General features: G+C 44.0%; 1 protein-coding gene across 1 annotated transcript in view; it reads left to right on the forward strand.

Moving 5' to 3' along the window:
- Positions 1-21739, forward strand: part of SKAP1 (src kinase associated phosphoprotein 1) — a 276798-nt gene that overhangs the window by 233034 nt on the left and 22025 nt on the right. Inside the window, exons 8-11 of the mRNA XM_045986519.1 lie at positions 1718-1781; positions 3881-4072; positions 12173-12223; positions 20532-20632. Coding sequence (XP_045842475.1) covers positions 1718-1781; positions 3881-4072; positions 12173-12223; positions 20532-20632 — 408 coding nt within the window. The remainder of the gene's footprint in view (positions 1-1717; positions 1782-3880; positions 4073-12172; positions 12224-20531; positions 20633-21739) is intronic.

Below are 21739 nucleotides of genomic sequence, written 5' to 3' on the forward strand. Positions count from 1 at the left end.
TTCAATATGGAATTTCAAAAAAAGGTACATTTTTTTTTATTTAAAAAAAACTTCCTTCTAGAGAGTCCTTCATTGATAGATAGATAGATGTGTGTGTGTGTGTGTGTGTGTGTGTGTGTGTATACACATACATATATATGACAGATGTGCACTGGGCATGTATCTAAGTTATTTTTATTATTCAGTATTGACGGTGCTTCCTTCAGATAAAAATTTATATGACAAGTCTAAATCAATTTCCTTAGACATTTCTTATGGAAATGAGTTTTTAAGAAATCAAGAATGACAATGTCTATTAATAAGTATTAAGCAGGAATCTAGGTTTCTTATACAGCACATATCTTTATCTTACCCTAATGGCCAGATAATAAAAATGTTTTTCAGGAACAGTCGTTTCAAGTTGATTCATTTAAAATAAAAAATTACTAAGGCTTGATGCTTGACTAGCTTGTTTTGTGACTCAGAATGTAGAGTTTGTTTACTTCTTCTTTTCTTTAGCCCACTGAATCCAAGTCATTATCATGGTCTGTGGATTCTTCCTCTACAATATCCTTTGGATCCTCCCTTTCTTACTTATTCCCACAGCCATCACAATAGTTGCCCCAACCACCACAGGACTAGTGAAATAGCCTTCTAGCTGGTCCTCTGTCTCCAACTTCTCCCTTGTCTAATCCCTTCTAGCCACAACTCTTGAAAGAATCTCCCACATCTTTTCCTAGAAAACAGGAAAATTATGTCTCTCCCTGTTTAAAAAAAAAAAAAAAGGAAAATTCTATTTTTTCCTAGGAAATAGGAAAACGGTGGTTTCCTATTGCCTACATTTCAAGTCTGAAATCCTAGTAGTCAGAGCCCCTTCACCATCTCCTCCTGGACCCGCAGCATTCATGCCTCAGCTGGTACTGTTCTCCACCCAAGCTCATCTGCCTACCTTCTCCACTACACAGTGGTCTCATTCCTGATCTTCTGCACATGGTTCCCCCTACCACGCAGTTTCCGCCAACTCTTAAAATCTGACCAAGGGGCGCCTGGGTGGCTCAGTGGGTTAAGCGGCTGCCTTCGGCTCAGGTCATGATCTCAGGGTCCTGGGATCGAGCCCCACATCGGGCTCTCTGCTCAGCAGGGAACCTGCTTCGTCCTCTCTCTCTGCCTGCCTCTCTGTCTACTTGTGTTCTCTGTCAAATAAATAAATAAATAAATATTAAAAAATAAAATCCGACCAAAACAGTATTACTTGCACCAGCTTCCCTGGCTTTATTCCAGGCAACAGTAGGTGCTCCTGTGTTCTCTCAGCCCCCGACTCTTCTCAAATGCAGGTACTTAGCAGGTTCCCATCTCAAGTGTGTATCTTTTCTCCATAACTGATACATTGTTCTTTAAAGTCAGGAGTTTGGGTTTGCTTTTTTTTTTTTTTTTTCTGTAAACTTTTCTCCAAAAAATGCCTGATGAATGCATGGGATAATCGAATGAATGCATGTGAGCGTGAAGGTCTGGACTCAGAGCAGTCAGCATTGGGTGTACAGAATGACTGACGAGAAGTATCACTTTGAGTAAGATTTTGATTCCTTTTTTCTAAGTATTAAGCAGACAGAATCCTCCACTTTCAACCTGACTCTGCAACTTTACGCCCAAGGCTCTTCTCTTTGAACCTCCTTGTAGGATTCATGGAAATTTTGTGAATTCATGAAGGTGATAAATTAATTCACTAATTTTTCTCTAGTTTACAGCTGCCAATCCAGCCGAAGCCAGAGACTGGGTGGATCAAATCAGTTTCTTGTTAAAGGGTGAGTATCCTTATTACCGAAACAACGCTTACATAGATTTGCAGGTGAAGTTACACTGTGTAAATATAATCCCAAGCTTCAATCTGTATTTTGTTTTCTATTCGTTCTCCCTCCTACCATCCCTTGTAACACAAATAGTACCATGTATGAATCAGAAGATAAAGAAACCATCAACCTGGAGATGACCTCTGTAGTGTTCCTAATCACTAGAAAAGGAGCTTCTGAAAACCAGCTCAGCTCAATGCGGTGTCTCCCAACGCCTTATGTTCTGGAAAGGAAATTCCTGATATCAAATGTGAAGTCACCTAGGTACAGTTTAGGCCCAGAATCTTCTTATTTGAAACTCAGCAGGAAGTAGAAACCTGTACTTATCAAGGTGGCCTTCATCAAGAGGGACATTAAAAGCAAACTCTTCTTTCCCAAACCACAGTAAAATGTCTTGCTTTGGGATGGGAAGAGTCCTGCCTGAAGATGTTGAATGACCGCTCCTAGAGTACCCTCTGCTGGCCAGCCAGCAGGCACAGCAGTGACAGTGGCCCGGGAAGGCTCATCTGGGATTGGCCTGGCAGGTAGAAGCAGCCAACCTGAGTCTATCACTTGGCATCAGGTAACCCATGCTAGACCATCACGGCAGGACCCTGCCGCTGCAGATAGGCAGAAGCACCAATGCTATACCCGGCCCAAGACCCAGGGAGAAGCACACCAGCCTAAAAACACCAAGCCTTTTCGACTCTGGTTTTTTTTTAATTCTGCTATAAGGTTTTATTGTAGATAAAAAGAAGGAAGCACCAGAGCTTTAATTACAAGAATTGCCTATTTTGCTCAGTTTATGCCTTTGCTATCACAAAAACAAACTATTGCATCTACCAAGAGCGTCACGTATAATAGACTGGAACTAGGCAAACAGGAACATTGATGGCAAGACTACAGGGTACACTCTCATCTAGGTGCCGTGGATTTATGCGTGTAATATACCCCTAAGTGTGTAAACCTCAATAAAACTCAAAGCAGCTTTATTGAGCTGTACCCTGTGGTACTTTCAGAATCTCACATTGAAGAAATTATTCATTCCATTTTATTTTAAAACAAACAAAATAATAACATATGGTTTAAGCCACAAATGCGTCTTTGATCCCTTCCTCATATGAGGTGGCACCAGAATTCCAATGAAGATTGTTGCAAAATCTTTATTAAATGCCTAATCAAGCCAAACAGTTTTATTGTGTTTTGAAATGAACATCAAATGTCTCTCCATCCATGCCTCCCCCAGAGGACCCTGACGGCACTCGCCCATCCTGCAGAGGCCCCTTGCAGGGTTTCAGAGAGGCTTCTGTACTAGACGTCTGAGAGCAAACCTTCCCAGCTCCCCACTAAAATAAAAAAACCAATCTCCCTCTCCTGCCCTGTGCTCCCCAGTGCTGGAACGGCTCGACATCCTCTCTGCCATGACCCACTTTGAGGTCAGCCAGACTGCACAGTTGCAAAAGGACATGGTAACCACACACCTCGGCCATTCCGTGTGGTCTCGCACGACTGTTACATTTTTCTGAATCTCACTTTCTCTTCCTGGTCCACTCTTGACCGTTTTTCTCTTTATGAACAAACTTGCCCGACATTCTGCAGTGAGACCATGAGAGGGATGAGCTTCTGACTACTCGGCTACCCTCCGGGAGCCACCACCACTCACAGGGCTCTGCGTGGCCTGGGGAGCCACAGGCCATCCCTCGCCCTTCCTCTACATGGCAAACAGCGCACAGCGCACTGGCATCTCCTCTTCTGGACTTATTCTCAACCCTTTGCCTCATGTGCTCGTTCGCACCCTCCTGCCTTTCCAGAGCTGCTTCATCCTGATCAAGTTTTATTGCAAGGAAGGATTTATGTTGATGGTTTAAACCTGACACAGTGCTAGTCTGACCTTTTCTGTAGATTTCCTGGCACCAAGGCTCACATTAGAAATAACAGCACTTAACCTAGCGTTTCATTTTCTTTTGACATATTTTATTCTCATCCCTCCTCCTCCTTCTCCCTCTTTCCTTCCCTGCCTTATTCTTTCCTTTTTTCTCCTCATGTTGATTCATTTCTCATCTCTACCCTGGCAGATCTGAGCTCCTTAACCATTCCGTGTGAAGAGGAGGAGGAAGAGGAGGAAGAGGAAGAGACATATGATGATATTGATGGTTTCGATGCCCCAAATTCTGGTTCCCAATGCAGACCTGTCATCTTGCCTGGGAGTGTGGAGCTAAAAGAGCCCACAAAGGAGAGAGAAGAAGATATTTATGAAGTCTTACCAGGTAAGGAATGTTATCTTCTGATTTTCTTCTATTAGTTTCAGAAATCCTTGACCTGGTGGAAGAATGTAAGTTTGAAACCTCGAGAGGAAGCCAGATCTCTGAAGAAGAGATCATAGGGAAACTTACATGGAGGTTCTGTGATTCCCAGTACAAAGGCTCTCCCTTGCTCTGGGAGCAAGATGAAGCGATCAGAGCGTGTCTTTCACCCTTGTCACATGAAGTAACTTATTACCTGTATTGACAAAGTGAAAGAGACAAGGCTACTCATGTTGGCCTTCACCGGTTTACTCTGGATCTCAGGGTGGATCATCAGAACTCTCCAGTTTCAACTTCTTTTCTGTGTAAATGTGAGAGTGATATAAAGTCGCCTCAAATGATGCAGGTTGTGAAAAGCCTAAAGGAATACGGGTAGGTGCGGAGAAACCTTGTCAGTAAGTGAAGACCCTGACGGAGCACCGTTCCTCAGCACCCAGTTCAGGCGGCCACGAATGTCATCGCCTCTGTCACGCGGGCGTCCTCTGACCGCCACTACAGCAGGCCCACGTACGTGTTTCCCTTCCTCCCAAGGCTTGATAACTGGCAGCTCAAAAAATGTAGAGTCATCACTGCCTCCGCATAGCCCCTTCTTGCGGGAACAACAGCAGCTGTTGAACGGCGCAGAGCACAGTGGGGGTCAGACTGTGGAAAACCAAGCCTGAGCCTTTTAATTGGGAGGTAGTTAGACCACAGGAACGCTGAATCTTCAAGTCCATTCAGAAAGATCGCTCCTGTGGAAATCTGCCAGGAGTTCAGTACTCTGCTGAGAAATTCGAGTTAAGCCGGAATTTATAGCAATTTAAACCTCGATCCCAGATGAACTTAGGAACTAAGGTGAACCTAACGTTCAGGCCCCTAAAGACAGGACTGGCTGCTTAAAAGCCGGGTCAGCGAGCAACTTGCATTTCAAGGCTTCCTAAGAAGAGGGTCCAACCCTGTCAATGCTGCAGTTGTCTTTTCCTTTGTGGGGAGGGGTCGAGAGGGGGAGCCACATCATTGCTTCCTGAGTCAAGGAGCCAGGCTGCAGGGGGGGGGGGGGCCGGTCTCCTTCTTGCTGAGGACCTCGCCCACCTCCCCACACACCCGGGAGAGCCTGCTTCTTCTCCTAGCACTCCCAACCTCTGCCAGTCCGACTTCCCGAGCCTTTTTGTTGTGTTTTATTATGCAAATGATATCTTGGTTGAGGTCGAGCCATTTCTTGTGTCTGAAGTTAAAAAAAAAATGATAATTTCCTCAGCAAGTCATCGTCGTTAATGAAGTTTTACAAAAACAGATACAACCAAAGGAAAATAAAATTTCACAGGTGATAAATTTTTCCAATTTCCCTGGCAGAATTCGATAGGATTGTTAAATTAAGAGTGAAGGTGTCTGTTAGAAAGCAACGAGCAGTGATGGGTAATTTTATAGAGTGGAAAATTGAATCAAATTGCTACATTAAAACACAGCTCCTCTGAGAATCTTCCCTTTCACAGTCTGCTCCATTGCAACAGCAGGGTGCAGAAATGGATCTAATTCACAACACTCCCTAAAAGGAGACGTACTCCCCCACTTGGCCAGAATCTTCTTAGGGAGCTCACATTCCACTCAGTCCCATCCAAGGCGGGGGGGGGGGGGAACTATCCCGGCGACACTCCACTTCGGGTTACAGCTGTGGAAGAGCGCGCTGGGAAAGCCTCACTGAACCACTCAGCCCTCTGGGGAGCAAAGAAGGGTCTTTCCATACGCCAGGTTTAGTTCGTGGAGGAACCAGAGAGGAGGGGGCTGTTGCTCAGAGCCAAGAGCAAAGGAGCCTCAGGAAATAAGATGAGTTTGACACCATCCCCTTACCCTAGATGATGGGTCAATGAATGCAGGATTCGGTTCGCAACGACCATCTTTCCTTTGCCCCCTCAACTCCTACCCTCGGCCATCCCGGGACTGCCAAAGGTCCTAGGACATGCCTCCGAACTTCGCACAAGTTCAGATTATCGGAGTGGACTCTGAGGGCATGGACACCGACCTGCTTTCCCAAGGAAAGCCACTTCGCCTATGCTCACAGCAGCTGTCTCCTGAAAGTGAGGAAGGCCACACTGCAGGAGAGCAGAGGTCTCTTTCTTCAGGCTAGGGAACCTGCAGCTAACTAACTTAGCTTTCCAAAGGACAGTGCGGCTCCCCGCGAACAGGGTCTTTCCCGAAAAGAACCACCTATCCATCACAGTTTTGAGAAACAGCATTGGAGGTGGGCTATATTGGCATTTAATGATAATAAGAATATTTCAGCCCCGAGTCTCCATTCTCCAGCTTCCCAGCGATGCCACCCAGCTTGTTGCTTCTGGAATTTTCTGTTCTCTATACATGTGCCTCAGTACCAGCCCTGGAGGAACTGAAAGGGAATGTGAGGGCAGCTGACATCGCCTACCCTCTGCTGCCGTCTCACCAGATCTCCCGAGCAGCAGCACGGGTCCTGCAGGTGAAAGTGCTGGCCCTGAGTCAGAACGGACCTGCTCGGCCACCTGCTAGCTGTGAGACCTTGAGCGAATGATTTGCCCTCTGTGTGTGTGTGATTTTCCCCACCTGTCCAATGGGGATAACAGTAGTTCTTGTCGTAGAGGGATGCTGTGAGAAGCCTAGAACTGGAGTGTGTAAAGCACTTAGAACAGATACTCCGGCATATAATGAGTACTCAATAAATGCAGGCTGTTAGAAATTTGGTGGTGTTTAAATAGGAAGTGTTACCTCCTTGAAAAATTGAGGGATGGCTAGTTCCCCGCCTCCACCAACCAAACCTGAGACAGTCCAGTTGGACATTTTCAGCTCTATGTATGAAGCAGGTAAAATTGAAAATCCTGAGCAGATGGGACATGGAGCGCACCTTTTGTTTACTGCAAGGACAGGTGCTGGGTGGAGGGATGGCCAACAGTAACACTGGATTGTGCTAACACGGCATACCCATCAAAAGTCAAATGACTTGGGGTTTCAACACTTGTTTCATTAAAACAGGTAAATGTGCTTTGCAGAGCATACTTAGCACTGATGGTTCTGCTACTCCTTCCTCTCTGGGCTGGGGCCTACACAAGCTTCATGGTCTCTTTGGGAAAGCCATGTAAGTGAGATCTCCCTTCCAGAACAGAATATCACTGGTCTTCCTGGTACTGAGAAAAGTGCTTGTAACACATACCAAGTCAATACAAAAATGTTTTTTCCTAGTCAGAATAATGTATGGGTCATCAAATTAAATGCACTACTTCCCATTGATCATGGGATAATTAGCACTTGCTACGTGGCTGGCACTGTCCTTCCCATGAGGGAAAACCAGAGCGCTTGAGGTTTTCAGCCAAGACCACAAAAATGTTAGTCCTGGGTAATATGGTTTCAAGGTTGGTATCCGGTGGGATTTCTGAACATCCATGTTGAGCATATGGGAGCCCTTGATTTTTAAGATCTCATTTGCAGTAGATTAAACTATAGGGAACTACCACAAAGAAATGCGAAGGCAATCTGTGGAAGATGGGAGGCTTTCCTGAGCTCTCTCTCACCCCTCCCCGGAAATTATTTTATAGGCTAGCACAGGCCCAGTTTTGTGATTCAGTATTCCATAAAAGGACAACTTTTATCAGGTTTCACTTTGTCTGGGGCCTCAAAGCTGGAATCCAGCAAGGCGCGTGAGACCATTAAGGCTTTAACTGGGGCCTTGTCGCAGCTGCAGTGACAACCGGATCTGGCTGTGTCCTCCGGAGACATTTCGGGAGAGCAAACGGGAAGCGAGACAATGAGTTCTCCCCAGGAATTTCTGTGCACATTCCAATGCTGCCCACACTGCCCCAGAGGCTTATTACAGACCCAGAAACCAGATTGCTTTATAATAAAGCATATAACTGGGTGGTGGGGGGGTGTTTTTGTTTTTTAAATTTGAGTCAAATGGAAACAAGCATTCTGTGGAATTATTTTTCCCCCTTAACTGTTGCCCAGACCCACGGGAAGAAGAAATGAAGAGAGTAAGTCCAAGGAAAGAAAAAAACAGACACCAAAAACACAAAAGTTTATGAAGAAAGGGATTTTCAGTTTCATGGAAAAGCAACCTGAGCTTCCTGGTCCTTTCTGTCTCTCATTCCCATGCACCCTGGGTGCCGGCCACAAGGTGCTGTTTGGCCAGCACCAGAGCCAGAATCGTGCTGGGGCATTTTTCACCTAGAACATCCTCCCTGAGCTCAGCCCGTGAAACCCTACGCCTTCCGCTCAAACATGGCTCCTGAGTGACACCCTCCCAGACACTGAAGCAGAACTGAGCTCCGTTCCAGCCCTTCCAACGGTGATTTGTATTCAGGTCTTTCTCCTCCAATTAGTAGGTGCTCAATTATTATTTGTGAAATTAAATTCAGCGCATTCCAAGTGTTGCAGTTAGCACAAATTGGATTTAATATCGTGTACGTCAAGGCCCATACCACAGAGCTAGGATGCAAATATTCTGAGGCAACAGTTGAGATTAAAAACTACACAACAGAGGATTAAGTGTGTTATTAGCATCTTGCTCATATTTTCCGTGTTGTCTGAAGAGGTGCTGGAGCATCCACAGATTTATGGCGTATCTGCGCCTGCTGTGGAGCGCCTTCCGTTTCCACTTTCCGGCGTGCGGTCTCTGTACTCCGAGTCTATCTGCATTTCTGTTGCATCTGTCACCAGAGCACCTTGACATCTGGCTGCACGTTGATGCATTTGGCTTTCTTCTTCTTCTTTTTTTTTTTTTTTTAAGCTTCTGTCACCGTGCTTTGTTTGGGGGAAGTGATTTCCCTCTTTCTGATCCAGTCATTTTTTCCAGCGTTGTTCTCAGTCCAGCCGATGCCAGAGGTGTCATGGGAAGCTGGCTCCTCTCTGTGCTTCCGCCATGGAGTCAGTGTCCTGTTCCTTTCAGCCGCTCATTAGTGTCCCTGACATTGTGCCAAGAGTGTTGATTGAAATCAACTCTCTGGATACTGAGGCTCATTTGTGATGCCCCGTGGTTCTCTCACATGTTCGCACAGCTCACAGAATCTTCCTCAACTGTTTTCCCAGTTGAGATGAGATATTTGGGAATCAAGTAGAGCATTTAATGTAATAAGTGGACAGTAATCTTTAGAGGTTAATTTGTTTAAAACCTATGTAAGGTTGGGGTCCCATATGCCCTGTTAGGAGCGAGGACCATTATAATCTATTACTGTTTAAAGTTGAGCTAGCACATAAATTTTAATTCTCTCTTAAATGAAGATGTATTCCAGTAGGTGTAATGCTAAAATGCCTAATAATATTCTTATAAAGAAGTTCAACAAGCTCTTTAGCCTAAAGAAAAAAAAATTTTTCAAAATAATCTCTTTAAAATTGAAGGTTTGTTTTACAGATGAAAAAAAAAAGAGAGAGAGAGAGAAATCTAGCTGTTTAACCCGCCCTCTTTTGTGAGCAAAGAGACATTTCTTTCTGTTGTCACGTAATTAGTTTTCTCGACTTTGGAGTTTGAAAGATGCCAGTCTGATCTCATTGAAGGATCCGAGGTAGAGTGTCTGTCTCTCTGTACTGTGCTCTCCGCCGCTGGGAAGGTGCCAAGAACTGCTGCCTTTCCCACCAGCTTGGAGAGCATTGCCTTCATACTTTCCATGGTACCTCTATACTCACACTTTCAAAGGCACAGCACCCAGCCTCTCGCACCAGTAGCTAGGTTTCTTGACCTGAGCCCACTTTCAGCCACCCAGGAAGGTCAACGTCAGGTGGAACAGATGTGGGCATTAGAGCTTCCCTCCTCACATCCATCACGGAAGAGCTCAGTAATGGTGGTGAATGATATACAAGACCTATGGCCAGTGTTCTGCTTTCCTTCTAGGTGACTCCACAGGCGCAGTGGGAATCAGAGTATCTGGTCTGCAATTGAACGGCATAGAACAGATTTTTATTTTTCCCATTTTTGTACCATGACTAGATTAAGTGCTGTTGCCTGAAAGGATAAAGGAATCAAGTTTAGTTTTCATTTTTATCATTGCAAATACATTTACATTCTCCTATTTTACAAATGCAAAGAGCAGGCAAGCCACTTTCAATAATTTATTTTAAAATCAATGCTAATGAGGTTATGTCTCGTCAGTGGCCGAGTTTTACAATAAAGTCTGATTTATTTAGAAAAGATCTTTGGTGTAGTTTCCCATCTAATGGTGGTGGGAAGGAGGTGGAGTCGCAGGCACGGTGACCCTCCAACTTCGGATCCAATTTGTAATTCACAGCGGAGATCTGACCCAATTTACATTGATTAGAATTGGGAGGAAGAGACATCTGTGCACAGACAGCAGAGGTAGAATAAACCGTCTCTGCAAAAGTGCCGAAGCACAGGAAATTGTTGGTCTTTGTGACTGAGTTGTTTGGTATCAGCAGAAGCTATGCTCCCTGTCCAAATTATTGGGTATCTCTAAAACCGAGGCTGTACCAACTCTCCTTTTAGTGTTTTCAATCCTGTGAAATCGGTCCCATGTCAAAAAGAAGAAGCATCAGGACAGAGCAAGGAAGGAAGTGGGCAAGTAACAGAAAGACAATGTGCAAAGAATGGTGTTTAACGTGATTATTTCAGCAAGTCTGTTTCCGATATTTGATTTCACTCCTCCATTATCTCACATCTTTATTCCTCATGGTGGGGGGTGGGGAGCACTACAGGTGGTAAGTAGGAAATGCTGTGCTGTGAGGCCGTCCATGAAGGTAAGAAGAGTTGAGCTCTTTCCCCACAGACTCTTGTAAGGCAAATATATATTAGATACATGATAATTTTTTAAATCTGGGTGACATATGACTCATTTCCCCAGAACATCAATCCCTTAATTTTTATTTTTGCAGGAAAATTGTATCATTTTGTATGTGAAATCGATTGCTTCGTTAATGTTCTATAGTGCTCTAACGTATGATTGCGCTGTTTCTTCTTACTTATGAGCTCAGAGTTTACTTCCCCCATGCTGACATACCAGAATTCATATTCCTTTATAAAACTTATATTTTAAAAAAAGGGGGGGAACTGTCCCTAGGATATCTCCTCAAAAGTTTCATTTAGTGTCATAACAATGGGGAAACAAGCCAAGTGAGTGCCCCAAGACCCAGGAAGAGAAAGTAAATGTGGACCAAAAAACACTTAAGTATTCAGTCCTCAGAATGTTGCTTATTATACCCCATTCATTGTGTATGTGGGGGTACGGGGTGCACAGAGATGATGAAAAGTAGAATAGCAACTATGTTTTTCTCATCTTACTCCACATATAAAATGGCTTAATATGATTCTGGTACTCACGCTTTCTTTATAAAGGCTCAAGTCCCACGGTATCCTGTAGTATGAAGTCTGAGATGAAACAGGTTAATGAGGGTAAGAAACGGGCCAATCATGTTGTGATTTTGACCATCTAAACACTCGATTGGAGTTAGACAATAGCACTGACTTAGAACCCATTGTGTACCTGCAGCAATTAATTAAAAGACCATTCTAACTGCCTTCAGGAGCTTACACTCTAATGAACAAGGCAGCCTGAATCACAACAGTAAAAAGATAACTACAACCCTCAAGTACTAGGAACATAAAATTACCTACATGACCAGCTTCTGCTACAGCTGAACAAAACTTGATACATTAAGGACTAATTAATCATGGAGGGTTTAAACACATGCTTAGACACACACGTACACACTGTAACTCTGAATCTTACATACAGTACATTTAGAAGAGAATTCTAGAAGGAGAGGAGAAAGAGCTTGAAAGAAAGGGTCACGATTCTAGGAATAGGTGCCTCAGTAAATAATCCAGTGGACTGAAAACTCCACAAGGGCAGGGACCTTGCCAGCCTTGTCCACTGTTGCGTCTCCAGTTCGTGGTGTAGCGTCTTAAAGATAGTAAGTGCTCGAAAACATTTATGAGTGAATGAATGGGGAGGGAAGCAGAGGGCCAATTTGAAGATGTGAGATGATTTAAGGAAAAAAGAACAATTATTGCCTTGAAAAGAGCATGATGAGCTCTGAGAAAGAAGACCCACAAGTATAAAGAACATGAGACTATCAGCCACTAATCACTAATGCTGATTGTGTTTATCCCCTCAGAGGAAGAGTGTGACCTGGAAGAGGATGAGGACGGCACTCCACATAAAGGAGGTATAAGAGCTTCCCAAATATACACTGGGTAGGACGTTCAGGCTTCTGACTGGAGAAGGCACCTTTCTTCAGACTACAAACATTACCGGGCTCACTAATTAAGAGGCTGCTGGTGTGTTGACCCCAAAAGCCCCAGAGAAGATGACGGGATAGGAAAATATCTCAACCTTCAAAGCAGCCACTCCCCTTAATTAATGCTCCCAGAACCGCTAAGATTTATCCTAGAGAGGGTAAGAAACCAAACCAGATATTTATTTTTTCCTATCAGTATTTCCTAAATCAGTACAGTGAAAATAGAATTGCCTCATCTCTAAAAGATCAGAGGATTGAGAATGGAAAGAATGGAAATGTCTCCTCTCCGAGAGGCCTGGAGATTGCAAGTTCAGAGGGGAATGGAAATGTGTCAGATCTGAAAAGTGAACGTGGGGTGAAGGATAGAACAGCTCGGTGATGCTGACTTCTGATGGCCTGGTTTGATTCCAGGCACATTTGGAAATGAATATGTAACAGGTTTCTTGAATACAAGATTACGTCTTATTCATCCCAGACTGTTAGCCATGCTTCAGGCAGTGAGTGAACCTATCCTTTTCTAAGGTCAGATGCCCCTCCAAATCCTCCTTAAGTGGACCAAGGACCTATTCCATCCTTGTCGGTGAAGGAATATGAATTGCATGGGCCACCTCAAGGACATTCATCCCATCGGCAGAGCCTAAACTGTGGCTGTTATAAATACTAGCTGATTTTTTTCCTTAGAGATTCTATGAAAGTCTTAAGCCTAGGAGTTCATCCCAACTCTCCCTCCCTGATCCCTCCCCATTCCCCTGGCCCTTCCTTTTCCCATTCCCTTCCTCTTCCCATCTTTTGCTGTTTCTTCTCTCTGTTATCCCTCAGCAAGCCCCCCTTCCCCTAAGGTTCATGCTCTGTGGGAGGTGAATATCTAACAGCTTTAGTGAAGGACCTAACTTCTTCAGTGCCCAATTCCTCCCAGGGAGAAGAGGTATCATCAGAAGTCAGGGGCCATAGCAGGAGAAAAAGAGAGAACTGGCATGAGTGTGGTCCAGGATTAGCATAGCTGCCACCTCATAACAATGAGCCCATATAATTAAGTCCATTCTGAAACATATTTTCTGCTGTTTCCTACTCGCTGTGCAGAATTGCAACAGCAAATCTGTTTTCTGACCAAACTACATCCCATGTCTTTTCTCAACCAACTTCCATCACCAGCGCAGGAAAGAAACACTTCATATGAACAGCTTGAGTGGGATAACTATAAACTTCCTGTGGCCAGCTTTATAGTAAATTCCATTCCGGAAGCAGCAGTCTCTGGCAAGAGTCTAAAATTCAGTTTCAGACTCCTCCCTCATCACATTTCCTCTTTCAGTCTTTCTTTCTAAGGTTCTATCTTGGGTGGGGGAATGGTGAGGGGAGATTTATTTCTTAAGTGTTCCAACAGCTCTATTTCAAGTAAGTTAAAACAACAACAACAACAACAAAACACACCTTTTGTTCCTTATGTTTCCTGCTGCCAGAATAGGTCTTGTTAAAGTGTGGTGAGCTCTAAATACATTTCTATGGTTTATACTTCCCACCAGTTATAATGATTGGTGACTTAGTGATTAAAAAACAGAGGACTGTTTGCTCTCTCTGCAGAATCTGAGGCAGGGATTTTTATTATTTGTGTTTACTTATTTATTTATTGAATTTATAAGTGCCCTTTCTCCAGAGGAGCTATAGAAATGGCAACAAATATGGAGCATCCAAATGTCATCACTTAGCTTTTAACTATAAAATATACCGGTCCGGGGCGCCTGGGTGGCTCAGTGGATTAAGCCGCTGCCTTCGGCTCAGGTCATGATCCCAGGGTCCTGGGATCGAGCCCCGCATCGGGCTCTCTGCTCCGCAGGGAGCCTGCTTCCTCCTCTCTCTCTGCCTGCCTCTGCCTACTTGTGATCTCTCTCTCTGTCAAATAAATAAAATAATAAAATCTTTTAAAAAAAATATATATATATATATACCGGTCCAAGGAAAGGGTAGGCAGGCCCTTGAAGGCATATAAAAGGGAACTCTAGGACAATGTGCATTCTTATGGAACAGACAAACTACACAAGTTTGGTTTCACTTAGGTTCCCAAGTGTCACGTGTCTTTGGCAGGGTTTGGGGTGGGGGGAGTGAGGGGGCAGGGATATTTTCCTAAAAGATACTATAGCTAGCAGGGTTACCTTTTTTTTTTTTTTTAAGATTTTATTTATTTATTTGACAGACAGAGATCACAAGTAAGCAGAGAGGCAGGCAGGGGGGTGGGGGAAGCAGGCTCCCCGCTGAGCAGAGAGCCCGATGCTGGGCTCCATCCCAGGACCCTGGGATCATGACTACCTTTAAAATCCATGTACTGATCTCCAGAAGTCTTCCAGGGATCTTGTTCCAGAAATGCTGTGCTTTCCTGTGCTAGAATTACTAACATTTTTAAAGCCCAGCTAGATCTTATCAGAAGAGGGGAGGGGGGGAAGAAATTCAGTTTATCCTCATTGGGTGTTAATGACCCTGTAAGATGTAATTTCTTTTATTTTATTCTGTTACCTAGAAAATCTATCAGAGCCTTGTAGTATTGATTGTTCAATCCATAGTGAGCTCCCTTTACAGCGTGACTGTTAGTAACAGGGTTATTTTAATGAGTGACTCTTCAACACCTCACATCCCCACTAAATCGCAACCCATCAGCCTAACAGTCTAACACTAAGAGTCTTCCGTAATGAGAGCTTATCTCCCTTCCCTGTCACGAGAGGGCAACGTCCAGGTAACCGAAAAGAACACCCGTTCTGTGCCGTTTGTACAGAAACTCCCGGCCACTGGCTCGGGTGGGCCGTGTCAAATAAAAAGCGGGGCTGGAGGCGCAGCTCATCCATAGACCCCAAATATCTGACCAGGGAAGGTCTCCAAACTGGTTGTTTTCACTCTAAAACCGTGGGCAAACTCCGCCAAAAAGGAGCCGAGAAGCGGTAGTTTATGCAGGACAGAAACGTGGGCACGGATGACCTCCCACCACCGAGGCTTATCTCCATGGGTTAGCGCACACACCAGTGGAGCGGTTCCACGAAAGAAACAGGGACACACAGAGGTCTTTGCAGCTCTTACTTTTTGAAACCTGCTTCCCAAGACCAAACAGGAGGTGAGCATCCCCCAGCTACATTTCTGGCCCAATTTTGGCTCCGCTCCTTCAGCCGAGCAGAGGAGACCGAGATCAGGATCTGTGAGTGTTCTCCAGGTCAGGATCATACTTACAACATTAAGGACCATAGAGATTTCAAAACTCAAGATTGAAGTGGAGTTTGACGAATTTCGTTTAGTTTTTTGTTGTTGTTGTTTTAAGATTTTATTTATTTATTTGACAGAGAGAAATAGATCACAAGTAGGCAGAGAGGGTGGGGGAAGCAGGCTCCCTGCTGAGCAGAAAGCCTGATGCCGGGCTCGAACCTAGGACCCTGAGATCATGACCTGAGCCTAAGGCAGATGCTCAACCCACTGAGCCACCCAGGCGCCCCTTGTTGGGGTTTTTTTGTTGTTGTTTTTTGTTTTTTTTTTTTGTTTTTTTTTTTTTTTTTCAGATTTTATTTATTTATTTATTTATTTATTTGAGAGAGTGTGCGTGAGCATGGGGAAGGGGCAGAAGGAGGAGAAACAGACTCCTCGCTCAGCAGGGAGCCCTGCTCAGGACTCTATCTTGGGACCCTGAGATCATGACACCAGAGCTAAAGACAGACAACTAACTGAGCCACCCAGGCGTCCTGGCAAGTTTCTTCATGCCTTTCGTTCTGAAATAGTAAGGTATCAGGCTGAGTCTGCTTTGACAGACTGAACGTGGTGGACTTCTCCGGCCTGGCCAAGTCCCTTCCAGTGGGTCACTGCCATGGCCTTCTGTGTCCACTTCTCACCTACCCATGGTCTAGCAAGGACTGGCTGTCTCTGTCTTCTTCTGTCTCTCTTTTTCGTAATTTGTTAAGTAGTTGCCCCCATTGCCGGGCCTCATTAGCACAGCCCTTTCGCTCATCAAGCAAATGTAAACAATATGCTGACCTGCCTTTTAGCCTCTTTTCCTTGGTCACAGCTTGAATTCCGGAGCTACACAGCATCTCCCCAGCAAAAGTCCAAGGTGACATACGAAGGCTGGGAGGAACCCGGTCAAGTTCTGTTGGCCCCAAGGAGGAAGACAGGCAGAAAGGTGTCCTGGTCCTTTTTACCTTAGAACTCCCCACGTCATAGAGGCTCATTTTCAAATTCTGACCCTGTCAACAGTAGTACAACCTGGCCTCCGTTGCAGGAGAAATGACTCTTACTGGTTGTAAAGAACTTGCTGTGCAATGACAAATGCTTTGCAATAAATACGTAGAGAAGAGAGAAAAACAATATATGTTTAAACTTAGACTGTTGCGATTCTTCCGATGACATTTTGTTTGCTGGGAGCTTAGCTTCTCTTATATGAGATAAAGAAAATAAGATGTTGTCCCCCCCCCCACCTTTTTTTTTTCCTCTAGAAAAAGTCCTTCTCAGCTCTGCTGGCAATTTAAATGCAGTGATCATACCCATTAGCTTCTCTATCATTGTAATTGTTGTTAATTGTTGTAACTGTTTTAGTTATTAGTGGTGTCATTATTGCTCTAGGTCCTCTGTCTGTTTTATGCTGAATATATTAGTGCTTTGCTTTTGAATTACCAGGCTTTATTTAGTGCAAAGTTACGTTTTTTTTGGAGAGACATTGAGAAATGCTGGCATTAAGCTTTATTCTTTTGTTTTTCATTCCAAATGGACAGACTGGAAAAAAAAATAATTAGATGGAATAATGTCCTCAAAATGAGAATGAGGATGCTTTGAATTAATTAAATGGTCAGAATGCTACACGATGTCTGATCTCAGACTGCTGCTAGAGTCGTGTAGACCTCAAGGAACCTCCATCCAGTCCACAGAGGAAATACTCTCTCGGGCTCCCAATTCCTCACTGGTCGAAAGATGTCGGTCTCCTCGGGCATTCCCTTGTTTATAGAGCGACCTGGGCAAATTTAGGGAGAAGCAGAACTGCCCCTGCAAACGTCCAGACCTTCAAGCTCTTCCAGAGACAAAAGATCAGGAATGAAGCCCTCCTCCACCTTACCTTGTGCCCCCTCCCCCTTCACGATCTTTAAGTAACACCAGCTCTCAGTCAGGTGTTTATAACACAACCACAGTTTCTGGGAAGCCTTCCATGAAGTTAGCTTCCCTGTTCTACACAGCACCCTCAACCTCCCCTTTGAAGACATACCACAGTCGTAGATAAGTAAATATCTTCACGGCTCTGTTTCCCAGTGCCTCCCCCACTGGACGGGAGCCTGGAGAGCAGGGACCGTATTCGGCCAAGGTGGAATTCCCAGCCTCCCGCACGGTCCCGGGCACTTAGTAAGCACTGTGGACATGTCCACTGAATGCTGAGGAATGAGTGTAGAGAAGTTGTATGCACGCACACACATAAATGCAAGTCACACCTGTGTTAAACAGGGAGTCTGCAAGACCAGGTCCAATCTGGTCCAGCTAAGACGTTCCTCCTCACTGATTTCCCTGGTACGTGAATGCCTATGTCTGGACAGCAAGTCCCCAGGTTTAACCTTTCATTCTGCTTATTTTTTCAAAGCTTTCACGGTTCTAGTTCTGACAGTTCTGGGTCTTGGGATCGGTAAACGAACAGCCAGATTCCTGAGTTCTATTTTCTTTTAGCCTTTAGCTTATGAAGAACCAGAGGCATTTTCTGTAATTCTTCCTGGAAGGCTCTTGTTTTCTTCCTAGCGTCTTACTTTCCCTACGATCATATTGCTTTTAGAATAGGTCTGTTTCCAAGTATTCTCCTCCAGTATCTTATATGCCCAATATCAAGTCACTTTTTACAGACATACCTGAAAAGTACTCATAATCTTAGGAGCATTTCCAGGCAAAAGGGGACTGGTACCCCACAGTGACCATCTGCTAAACCAGACAAAGCCAAGACAATGTTGCTAGTCTTCTTACCATTCAGAAATATCAAGTTGTGTTTTAAAAATCTAGTTTTATAAAATTATCTTCTCTATAATATATAAATGTGTAAGGGCTATTGACATCAATATATTTTTCATTTCTGGGATGCCTGGGCGCCTCATTCAGTTAAGCATTTGCGTTCAGCTCAGGTCATGAGGGGGTATAGCTCAGTGGTAGAGCATTTGACTGCAGCTCAGGTCATGATCCCAGGTTCCTGGGATCAAACCCCGAGTTGGCCTCCTTGCTCAGCGGGGAGCCTGCTTCTCCCTCTGTCTGTCGCTCTCCCTGCTTGTGTTTTCTCTCTCTCTCTCAAATAAATAAATAACATTTTTAAAATATATGTATATATAGAGACACCTGGGTGGCTCAGTCAGTTAAGCATCTGCTTTCAGCTCAGGTTATGATCCCAGGTCCTGGGATCAAGTCCAGCACTGGGCTCCTTGCCCGCTCCCCCTGCTTATGCTCTCTCTGACAAATAAATAAATAAAATCCTTAAAAATATATATATGTGTGTATATTTATATGTACATATATATACTTTTCATATATTTATTATATATATACTTTCCATTTCTAATTTTGTCAAAAGCTTCAGGTGATTAATCAACTCCATTATGACTAAAAATACATTAATATATCCTCTGGGAAAACTATTTTCACTCTTCAGGGACTGATATTTCTCTATTATTTCATGCCCTGGTGTCCCCCGAAATACATGCCTTGTCTTTCCAATAGTTAGCATTTTTCTCCCAATGTATTTTTCTTCCGAATACATCCTTAACTCTGTGGTTACCAGCATGGTTGTCTTGTTTGCTGCCCTCTGTTGTTTACTGCATATACAAACAACTATCTTCATGAAAGAAAACACGCCTCATTTCTATGTGGTTGACATGTTTACTTCTCTTTGCAATATCTAAGTCTTAATTAAATGGATCTGTCCCTCCCTGATTTTTGTGCCCTTTAAGATTCCTACTAAAGTTCTTTTTTCCTGTGCCTTTATTATTTGACTCGCTGATAGGTTAGGAACAAGTTTTTTAAAAAAGCAAACATAGCAAGTGTGTCTATCCACCCACACTGCCCACCTGCCTTCCCCTATCTATTCCTATCCTCAATGACCAGCTCTATCACTCCTCATGGGATGGTCAAACAAATTAAAGGAAGGGTAGACACTGGTACAAATACAGTCCCCAAAGTCACTTGAATTTTAATTAGAACCCAGGACTCCTGACTCCCATCAACAAGACTCTCATCTTTGGTAGGTGCTTTGCTGACCGTTCTCACCCATTAGCATCCTAAGGGACAGGGGCACGGCCACATCATCCCCGGTCCAGTGGACATCCGCTCTCCTGCCATTCAGATCCCCAGATCCTCTCCCACTTTGCGCACTAGTGTTTAACCTTTCCGGGTAGAAGAAGATCAATACAGATTCTTCATTGCTAAGAATCGATGGCTGTCCTGTGGCATCACTGCCATCTAGCTTGCTGAAAAGCCCAGTAAATCTCTCCAGCTGCTTCGAAAGCTTGGTGTGTCGTCTTCAGTTGCTCTCATTTTTAATGCAGATCACTTTGGTTTCTGTCCCCCTGGGGGCGTGCAGATAAATCTTGGCAGGCATGTTCAGGGTCTACAAATGAGATGCTGGAAAAGGGCCAGCCCACCCAGAATTTAGTTATAATGGATGAGACACCCCCCTTGGTTCCACTTAAAGACTGGGCTGTTCGTAACCGTATTTATTACGGGATTACCTCACCTAGTACCTGAGTGGGAAGTACCCAGGATGAAGTTCCTGGGTGACAGAAGGCACCAACATGTGAGACTATGATGCAGACACAGCTGGCTGACTCAGCCTCTCGTAAACAAGCCGAAGTCGGAGACCTACCTCATTTCTTCAAATGCATTTTGAAGAGAAACGCTGGATAGTTTAGATGCCCTGGATCAAGATTATCTGTCAGGAAGTCTCTGTCCTGCTTACATACAAACAAAGTGAAAAATTACCTGCCTATTTTTCTCTTATTAATAAATGAATGTATTTATCATATTATTGAATAATGTCTGACTAAGGGTAATCTGTAAATATCCAATGTTAGTTAATGATCTCCTTTTCCCACAGTCCTTAGCTCACGTTGATTGTTGAGCTGTTTCTCCTCCCAACCCTCCCCCGAATCCTAGGTTTCTTAGGGGCAATATTAGAACCCTGGTTTCCACTTGCAGCAAAAATGTGGGCTCCATGGAAAAAGACAGAGTCCTTTTAACTTTGATTTCTCCTCTCTTTGACCAGTGGACTATACCAATTATTACCAGGGCCTATGGGATTGCCATGGTGACCAGCCAGATGAACTGTCCTTCCAAAGGGGTGACCTCATCCACATTCTGAGCAAGGTAGGAACATGGAGTGTGGGTCTTGGATCCAAAGTCAATTTTGGGGGGGCACCTGGGTGGCTCAGTCCATTAAGCATCTGACTTTTGATTTTGGCTCAGGTCATGACCTTAAAGTTATAAAAGTGAACCCCACATCGGGCTCCACATTGAGTGGAGCCTCTTAAGGTTCTCTCTCTCCCTCTCCTCCTGCCCCCCCAATCAATCTTTTCATTCTCAATGATGTAGTCACCATAAGCAAAATTATTCCATGTCATACATTTCACTTGTGTGCATTACAGGGCTCCCTCCCACATAAAGTAAATTCCCATTGATTTATAATTGTTAGGGAAAAGTTTGATTGAAAATTCACATTCAGGGGCACCTGGGTGGCTTAGTGGGTTAAAGCCTCTGCCTTTCGCTCAGGTCATGATCCCAGAGTCCTGGGATCGAGCCCCGCGTCGGGCTCTCTGCTTGGCGGGAAGCCTGCTTCCTCCTCTCTCTCTCTCTGCCTGCCTCTCTCCCTACTTGTGATCTCTATCTGTCAAATAAATAAAATCTTTAAAAAAAAAAAAAAAAAAGAAAATTCACATTCAGGAGCTAATTTTCAAATTTCAAAAAGCAATAAAGTAGATATAACACTAAAACCACAGCAATCAATTTATCCTTTTTAGGATCTTGCAGTGCTTAAAAGGTCATTATTTGGTACATAATTTATGACTGTATAATTCTACTGAAAACATTCTGGCTTGGTAAACCACCTTCTTATGTCATTCACAGATAAACAAGACCGTAATAGAATTATGATGGGGGATAGTCAGCGCTAGTTGGCTCAGCTGGTTTGAGCAAGTGCTGATAAGGCCAAGATAGTGAATCCAACCCTAAGAGCCAACTAACTGTATTCTCTTCCTCAGCCATAGAGTTAATCCCTGACCCCAACTAACCATCTCACAAATAGTGTTGTTGATTATAAAAGAATTGGGAAAAAAAAATAAGAGGATAGATTATAGCAGATCTGTCACTAATGTGAAGATGACTCAGAACCTACAGGCTACCGTTGGAGGGATCAGTGGCGTCATATTTTGTAAAGAAAGAGTATACATATTCTATATAGGGGGCTAAGGAAACAGA

The sequence above is a fragment of the Meles meles genome, chromosome 18 (genome assembly GCF_922984935.1).
Source record: "Meles meles chromosome 18, mMelMel3.1 paternal haplotype, whole genome shotgun sequence".
Classification (NCBI taxonomy): domain Eukaryota; kingdom Metazoa; phylum Chordata; class Mammalia; order Carnivora; family Mustelidae; genus Meles; species Meles meles.